General features: G+C 38.1%; 1 protein-coding gene across 1 annotated transcript in view; it reads left to right on the top strand.

Moving 5' to 3' along the window:
* The window catches only part of LOC107096591 (kininogen-1-like), a 10,292-nt gene extending 6,405 nt beyond the window's left edge, over nt 1–3,887 (top strand). Inside the window, exons 6-9 of the mRNA XM_015393320.1 lie at nt 1,196–1,365; nt 1,452–1,562; nt 1,638–1,733; nt 2,920–3,887. Of these exons, the coding sequence (XP_015248806.1) occupies nt 1,196–1,365; nt 1,452–1,562; nt 1,638–1,733; nt 2,920–3,246 (704 nt within the window). The 3' untranslated portion in view covers nt 3,247–3,887. The remainder of the gene's footprint in view (nt 1–1,195; nt 1,366–1,451; nt 1,563–1,637; nt 1,734–2,919) is intronic.
* The last annotated feature ends 5,560 nt before the right edge of the window (nt 3,888–9,447 follow it).

The raw sequence follows: 9,447 nt of genomic DNA, 5'->3' as shown, positions 1-9,447 counted from the left end.
TTCACAAATTAGTAATTCATTAATGTGTGAATAAGTAAGTAATTATTCACACATTAATTGTTAAAACATTACAATACCGACATTGATTCATCTTTCAAAATCCATGTATAATTTGATTCAACAATGACCCAAAGAAAAAAGGTAAATAGATGATAAATGCCAGCTGAGTAATACAAAACAGACTTAGAAAACTTTTATTGTCATTTTGTATACACAGAGTTTATACAAAACTACATTTTGGTTTGTATAGCTTTTAGACAGTGAAACAAAGGCGTGGACAGGTTTTCCTGGATAAAAAAAACAATTCTTGACCATAACAGCAAAGGTGATAATGATAAAACCCTCCAAATGTCACTGAGAAGTCCTTCTGCAGAGAAGTCAGATTACTGGGAACCTTATCTCTACCCGTATGTCTCTACATGACCAATGAGATTAAATCTGATTTTTCACTATCACCTTTTTTTCCTGGAAAGATCTATTTCAAAATGGAGAATGTGAGGAAAGCACTGATTTTTGTGAAATACCAAAGTTATCTGCAAATAATATCTGTAAAGGTGCATAAAAGTATCACTCCATGGAAAACATTGTCAAATAGACTTTAATCTGTTTGCTTTAAAAGCTCCAGCCTGAGTCTAATGTAAATAGATTTTTTTGGTGATGCAACTTTCAAAGAGTGTGGTAATATTTTTCAAGTTCAAAATGGAAAATACCTCTGTTTACTGAATATCTGTTTGCTGCTATAATATGTTGTGTCCCTGAAGAATTTAATGTCCATATATTTTTATGTGGAGTTATCGTTGCCATATTGTCATACGAGTTTAATCTGTCCTGCAGACATGTTTAGATTTTAACCACTGAATGCACATTTTAAGCTGATCGGATTGATTAGATGCCCTTTGCTAACATTTATTAAATCTTTGATTAAAAACACTTAAATTAAAAAGGTTATCACATTTTTAACATACGGCAGTTAGTGGTGTTCCCTTATCGATCTCCCCAGTTGAGTGATTCATTGTCTTGGTCTTTTTAAGCTAACAAATACTTTTATTTTAATTGTAAATATCTACTTTGTAAAACAGATCCACAGCACCTTTTCTGAGAGTCATGGAACAACATTGCCCTGTTTTTTGTTGAGCTTAATGTCCTTTTATCCTGATGATGGTGTCATTATGCTGTCTGTTTTTCTTTTTCCCAGACAGCTTCCTTATTCCAGAAAAAGCTCCGTGTTTGGGCTGCCCTGAACATATTGAAGAGAACTCAGAGGACCTTAAGGTTCCTCTTTCAGCATCTATCTCCAAGTTTAACTCCATTTCCAACTCCACTCACCTGTTCACCTTGTACAGGGTCAGCCATGCCACAAGACAGGTAAACTAAGATGGGACGGGGAATAAATTAAGACCATCGGTACCATTCCTGCTCTGTGCTAACTACACGTGTGTACGCCTATGCAGGTCGTTGCAGGTTTCAGGTACCAGCTGAGATTCGATATGAAGAAAACCACCTGTGCAAAAGCTGAGCACAAAGACCTCAACGATCTGTGTGTCGCAGATGAGGAGAATAAGGTAAATACATCAAATAACATAAAGTGACTCCACCATTTTTGTGCAGATTCTTATTGTGTTTTCATTTAATTGCAGGAGTTTGCAAACTGTAACGCTACGGTGGATTTGGCACCATGGAGACTCGAGCAGCCAGAGGTTCATACACAGTGTGAAGAAGGTGCCTTGCATGTGGTAAGACACAGAATTTGTATAAAAGTTCAAATAAAATGACAAAATAAAAAAAACAGCCAAGAGGAAAAATTAATGTTTTACCATAAAAGTTCTAGATGATTATTCATGAACAATTACAATAAAATACATGTGTTTATGAAACTAACTAGAATATCTGAATCAATTAGGGTTTCATCTAAGTGGGGGTTTTCTATTAGAAAAATAAAGATCATACATTAAAAATTCATTGTATACAGAGTGACATATTTCAAGTGTTTAGTGATATATTTCTTTTTGATTGGGACTTAAATTATTTAACTTTTCTTGGAAAATCTGACTATTATCTATCTAAAAAACAGATTGTGAATTATACGTTATTAGTTACAAAATAATGTGGAAGACTGCTGACTTGACGGTTGTCCAGTGGACACTGGTACTCTGGCTTTAACTGAGCTGAGCTGGCTGACTACAGTCTGATGCATCCAAGCTATTTCAATCTGAAAAACTCACACGAAGAGAAAAGACAATTAGGAGAAATTTATTGATACANACCTGGAAGATGGAAGTCCAGTTGGATAACACAGGTTGAAAGAACTTGTCCATGATGAGCAAGCATGAAGCGACAGTGGAGACAAAAAACTCCCCGTTGGAAAGAAAACTCTGGCAGAACCAGGTTCAACATGGCGGTCTTCTGCTAGACTGGTCGAGAAGAGACAGGGAACGCAGTAAGAGTCCGGGAGGAATGACACTCTGATGAAGCTTTAGAGGAGGGGCTGGAGGTGGATTAAAACGGTGTGATCTGAATGAAGTCACCGCGCATCCACCGTCTGCGCACAGGAGTAGACAAGTGCGGATCGGAGGCCTTTTAAGATGAACTTTTATGCCGATTGGCTTCCGTGGAGGTGTGGTTCAAAGCTGATTGGCTGTGTTGCCGGTGGATGAAGGAAAGCAATGAGTTTCATCAGTTGAACTTCCGCATAGGCTCCATTAACCAGAGTGGAAGACGTTAATTTCAGGAAAAAAAATTTGTTGGAAAATGGTGCATGATGAATTAGGGTGGGCAATTGAAATATAGCAATCTATATGTATTTAACAAAGTGTCAAACTTTATATAAATTGCTGAAATTATCTTTATAATCAATTTGCTGTCATATTATGAAGAAATTATGTTCCAATCTCCATCTGATGATTTATGCCTTTGTTTCAGACTAGGCGCCGCCCCCCTGGCTGGTCACCACTCAGGACCCTGGTGGCCCCTCCCACCCCCAATTCCCCTACACCCTCCGTCTCAACCACAGTCTCCTCCAATACACAACCCCCCTCCAAGGCTCCTGCCAAAGAAGAATCATCTGAGGAGGACAGCCCAATTTCATCCAAGTCGCACGATCTTCCGTTCCACTGCCCTTCCTTCCCCTGGAAAATGTTCAATCCTCCCAAACCCCCGGTGGCAACACAAGGCCCAGCAGAGGCCTCCCCAAAGCCAATAAAGGCCACACGCCACCCCCTAGCAAAAAGTCTAGGGAAAATGCAGTGAAATAAACCTGCTGTCTTAGATTTTCTCTCAAGAAGCTGCATTATTCGTATCGTATAACAAAAAAAAAAAAAAAAAAAGTGTTCCAGACGAAATATGTTTTACTTTTTTTCTTGTACTCAAGGCTTCAGTGATGATATACGGCTTTCTAGAAATGATCTTTATCCAAGTGAAATGCTGAAAGATAGACTTTAGCAAACATTGTGAAAAATGTTTAAGTCAACATTAGTTCTTTTCTTTGGTTCAAAATAGGGCTGGGCGATATGAAGAAAATTGAATATCACGATACCTTTGGGCTATATCACGACACACGATATATATCACAAAATAACAAACCTGTTTTCAGGCACATAGTGCCTAAAGTTGCATTGTTATATGTCAAATTAACATGTAATTTTTTGGTTTGAAAAAATGTATTGTAAATTTAAAATTAATTAAAAATGTTTTATTTGAACCATCAGCTGCACAGTTTTTCATAAATTACAATATTGCAACATTAGAGCTCTTTCATGGTCAACACTGGACCTTAAAAACAGAACATCCCAGCAGCCAAAAGGAACACCAAGGACAAAAAGGACACAAAATAAACCTGAAATAAAAAGGGTCTCTTTTGTGCTCTTTTACAACAGTCTTCATTTTGCGCTGGATGACGTTTTAGGTGGTGGAATAAATGACTTGGCATAAGACAAACTTTGTCATTTTATATTTACAGAATGTATACAAAATGCAATTTTGATACATACAGCTTTTCCGACACTGAATGAGCACCTTAGCAGTGAAATGAACATTTCCATTTATAAATTGCAGATCAAAATGTAAACAGTGTAGGAGAAACATGGTGCAAAAGGCATTGAAGTGGAGGGTTCAGAGCAGTGCAAAAATAATTTAATAAGGTGAAAAATGCAATAGAACACCGAGTTGAATTCTATTTATAGGGATTTGGTGTGTAGTGCAAGTATGATGTTTACAGTGTGATGAAGAGTCTCGATTTGTGACTAGATTAAAGCAGTTACAGAATCTGCTGGACCTGCATCAAATGCTGCGAAGCCTCTTCCCAGAGGGCAGCAGGGAGAACAGTCCATGGTTGGGGTTTGAGGGGTCACTAATAATGTTATGGGCTCTGGACACGCAGAGGTGGAATGAAATGTCTTTAATGGAGGAAAGAGGAGCCCCGATGATGTTCTCTGCTGTTCTCACCGTTCTTCTCTCCTTCCAGTCTGAGGCGCTGCAGCCTCCACACCACGTAGTGAGACAGCTGGTCAGAACGCTCTCTATGGTGCTTCTGTAGAAGGTGGTGAGGATGGGCGGGGGCAGGTGGGCTGAGGGGAGCCTGTGCTTAGGCTGATAAAATCAGAGGAGTTCTATCCGACCCAGACAGTCTGAGGTCTGTTTGTGAGGAAATCTAACAGCCAATTGAAGAGGGGTGTATTGAAGCCCAGCTGTTCCAGTTTTTCTATCAGATGCTGTGGGATGATGGTGCTGAAAGCTGAAGTCCAGGAACAGCATCCGCATGCGGGTGTTCTTCTCCTCCAGGTGTGCCAGGCTCAGGTGAAGAGCAGAGGAGGTGGCGTCCTCTGTGGAGCGGTTCTATCGGCAGGCAAACTGTAATGGGTCTAATGTTGGGGGGAGACTGGGGAACTGGACTTCTAAAGCACTTGAAAGAGGTGACTTGAGGATTCTTTGGGACCAGAATAATAGATGCAGACTTAAAGCATGCTGGCACTATGGATTGGTCCAGCAAGATGTTAAAAATGTCTGTGAGGAAACCCGCCAGCTTACCTACACACTCCTTGAACACCCACCCAGGTATGCTATCGGGGCCTGGGGCCTTCCTCAGGTTAACTCTCTTTTTAGTGTTCCACACGTCAGCCGTGTTAAGGCAGAGTGGCTCCTCTCCCTGATGTAGAACGGCTTTTATTGCTGGAGTGCTGTTTAATGCCTCAAACCTTCCAAAGAAGTTTAGTCAATTTAGGAAGTCAGCATCAGCTGCACCCACCGGGGGGACGGTGTGTTGCAGTCTTCAATTACCCGTATGTCTTGCCACATCCTCCTGGTGTTGCTGGCATCATGGAAGAGATCCTGGATCTTCCGGATGTGGTTCTGCTCCGCTGATCTGATGGCACGGTTCAAGTTGGCACGCACTGTCCTCAGTGCCTCTCTATCAACAGACTTTTGTGGCAGTGGTTCGTTGGCATGTTTTGCAAATTTCCACATTTTGTTCGGCATCCTTCTAGTCTAATCCAAACCACTGATATATTATTGATGCAGTGCTGTTTTCTCTTGGGGAACCAGATCATCTGGGTCCTCTTCAGACTCATTTTCTTTTTTGGCTGAAACTCCCGCTGTCACCATAGTTCTCGCTGTCTCGTTGACCTAAGTAAACGCACATGCTTGTCGTTGTGTGTGCCTTTGATATTTGTCCCTTTTGTCTGTTTGAGCCAAATTCAACTAAAACGATTTCTGGTTTGGAGGGGGAGCGAGTGATGTGTTCATAGCACGTGGAAGAAACTAAACTCACAGTGAATTTAAGAAGAAAAAAAACCTCAGTGAATTAAATACGATGACTCAATCTTGCCATGAAAATCTGCACTCGATGGTCGTGATAGTCAATTTAGCCATCCCGCGGAGGAAAACTTGAGATATATTGAGTATACTCGATATATCGCCCACCCCTAGTTCAAAATAACCTAGCACAGAGAAATCAGGATGGTTTAAAATTGTGAAGACAAGTTTACAAACAAATATAACAAATATAAACAAATATAAAAAGCTGAAATTTTAGCCATATAGCTCTGACAAATGCAAGAATCTATGCCGAACAAGGACCCAAATTATAAAGAGCTCTAATGGACAGCAGGACTCAGGATGAGTAATGAGTAATTACAGCATGTGAAATTAGCAACCAAGCAGACATTTGCTTTTTGTTCAAATGCCGATGCTTATATCAGTCACTTTTATATTGAATCCATAATGTAGCTCATACCAGAAAATGGCCGTTTCTTATATAATACAATGAATCAGGAGTGAATTCAAAAAATATGTGACATTTTTTTGAAAATTCATGATCTAAATAAGGGAAAATGAATAAGAGAAATATATTTCCACATGGGATTTTTTCTAAGCTTGTTTTGTAAAAATGTATGAGAAAAAAATTCTAGATTTATAGTAGTAATGTGTAATAGGGAAGATTACATTTTGTAGAAACAGTACAAGAACAAACAAGGAGATGAATGTTTAACAAATTTATTTACACATCTTCAAAGAACACCCCAAATGTCCAGCCAGTCCGGGTACACCCCCCCATTACCTCTCCAAATTTAGAGCAAACACAAACATTTATAAATAAAAACATTACGCAACTTAATGTAGGCAAATATGTCCCGAACCCTACAGGGAGCAAACTTAAGGCATCAGTTGATATTTACTTAAATGCATGCTAAAAATAACACACTGATTATATATGAAGAAACACTGCATTGGCACATTTTACATTCATTTATGGTGTGACTTAGGGCAGCTCAGTGCATTTTAGAAATGTAGAGCTGCATGCAAAGAGTGTGTTTTTGGTGGGTGTATAGATTAAAATGTAAAAAAGAAAAAAAAAAGATTTATTGAATCCGTTTTGTGACATTTTCTCAGTTTTTGTCGACATTTCACAGCTCATTCAGAGGCTCAGTAGAAACAGTGCATTTGGAATAAAACAAGGTGAGGATGTATTTAAGAAATCATCCTGAGATGCGAGACAAAGATTGAAAAATTCAGTATTAGCATACAGACAAAAAATAAACACTAACAAAGGCAGGGTTTCAGCATTAGTATTGCACCATTGGTTTGAACTTCTTGGGTGTGTTTGATGCTTATTGTGTCAGAGACAACCTAATATCACTGTTCTACAGACAGCTCATTTTATGCATGTAGGTAATGACTTATGGGAGGAAAAACTAGCACTTCAGTAGAAGAAGAACTTTATCCACCATGCTTTAAAAAGGTGTTAAAGTTTCCAAATATTCAAACTGAACTCTGTCACCTGTCAGATGGGTAGTTTTCACTAATAATCCAAGATCTGTGGCTTGAATGACGTTTTCTACCAGGATTGAACAATGCTTCAGCTACCGGTGCCAACATGCAGTACAACACAAAACGGCTCTCATTGGTGCTAAATAGACAAAGAATCTCTGCTGCATACCAACAACTTTCTGATTCAAGGAATTTCAAGTAAAACATGTATAACCAATGTATGTATAAAAACTCTCTTTTCCCTTATTAATCTTTTTCATACAAAGAAAAAAAATTGCCAGCTTATTGCCAGTGGAGAGGGGGCTTTTTTTTCCAAAATGCTTAGACACCATTATCAAAGGTGCCATGGCACACAGACTAACATTCACAAAAAGGCTTGTTTTCCATTGGAACCTGCCAATGAAGCTCTGCAGCCTGCACAGAATCAAAGTTCATGCAAATAAACAATCATTTGGAGGATCTTTGGGGAACCAATACATGGGATAACAACAGAACAAATTTACCCAGTTTGAATTAATAGTTAATATACAAAAATAAAAAAACGATTACATCATACATGGTTGAGAAACATGCAAGTTAAACTAACTTCTAAACAAAAAGGCAAGAGTTTTTCAAATATATGTTTCAACATTTCTTTCTTTTTTTCAGTTTATATAGTGCACTTCTAACATGGTTTACAGTATGAGCTTTCACAGGATTCACTCATACTAAAAACAAAAAAACAAAGAGCAAAACCAGAGGTCCACTAAGGCAATAAAATACATTCAGGCTCGTAATGCTGCACAGTTATGACAACATAGTTGTGTTAAATTACAAATTGAATCATTATTTTGGCCTCTTGATTCAACAGGCTGGTCTGGTGAAGTATCAAAGTTTATTACTTTACTTTCTTGGGCCTACAAAGATAATGTTTTATCTTTTTTATTTGGTGAAATAATCTAATTTCTGGAGCACAAAGCACCATCAGGTAAATAATAAAGCCAAATATGATTGATTTTTACAGTAAATACTTTCAGCATCTTACACAAGTCAAACCTACTGAAATAGTAAAAAAAAACGCAGTTCTAAAAAAATCCTGTAGGGCTTTTTTAATACATTCAAATGTAGACTGAAATGTGATTATCAGTTAGATTATTATTAGTTCTATAAATCTATAATCTCTCTTTCTTTCTAGATTAACAGTCTGGCAAAGCTACTCATACTCGTTTCTTAAATAAATTATTTTTAAAGGCCAAATATAATGATAATTTTAGCAACAGAAAAACCCCAACTTTTGGAAAGTAAATAAAAATTAAAAATCCTTATTGGACTGTTAGGATTTTTTTAGAAGGGGATTAGCCATTTAAAATAAGAATAGTTTGATTCCTTTAAGGTAATGGCGAATAATGGAATATGCACTTCCATATATGGATGATAGGATAACTCCTACTGCTACATTTTCTGAATGCCTGTTCCTCAATGACTATAATGGTGACAAAGAAAGAAAATCTAGCTAGCACTAAAGCCACAAAGATTGTCCATGCGAAAAGAAGTGGGTGAGCATCGCTGATCTCTCCCCACCAACCAAAGTCTCTCCATTTGACAGACTTTTTGCCCGAAGATGGTGGAACAACTGGAACTTTGGATTAGGGCAAAGGAAAGATGAGTTAAGATCATTCAAACAAGGAGTTGGCAGCCTGACCAGAGGAACACTGCAGCTGTTTTTTGTGGCATAAAACAAAGAACCGTTGTGTCTTTTTGTCCGCAAAAAAACATTCTGCAGATGTTCACAAAATCTCATTGAATAAATACCCTCTCTATCCAAACATTCCTCCTATATATTTACTCGGATATCATTCCTCTCCATTTGAGCAAAAACTAAAGAAACAGTGTTTGATGCGGTCAAACTCAGTCTGCAGCTGCCATTTGATTGCATGTATTTTAAATTCTCTTTTTTTTCCCATTGGGTGTACTATAGAGTACACATGTAGTTTTTAGGGTCAAACAAGTTTCTGAGGAAAACCTTATTGCATTGAAGAATTAAGTAATGTGCTAGAAAGTGCCCTTAAACATTCTTATTTGACAGTTAGATTAGCATAAATGGTTCAACTCTTAAAATCAAAACGGACTGATTTTGTGGAGAAAAGTGAGACTTGCACAATCAGAGCAAAACGACTTCTAACATCTGCCGGTGAAAGTTATCTGGCT

Source organism: Cyprinodon variegatus, unplaced genomic scaffold, assembly GCF_000732505.1.
Source record: "Cyprinodon variegatus isolate N-32 unplaced genomic scaffold, C_variegatus-1.0 Scaffold635, whole genome shotgun sequence".
Classification (NCBI taxonomy): Eukaryota; Metazoa; Chordata; class Actinopteri; order Cyprinodontiformes; family Cyprinodontidae; genus Cyprinodon; species Cyprinodon variegatus.
This window is presented reverse-complemented; position numbering and strand designations above follow the sequence as displayed.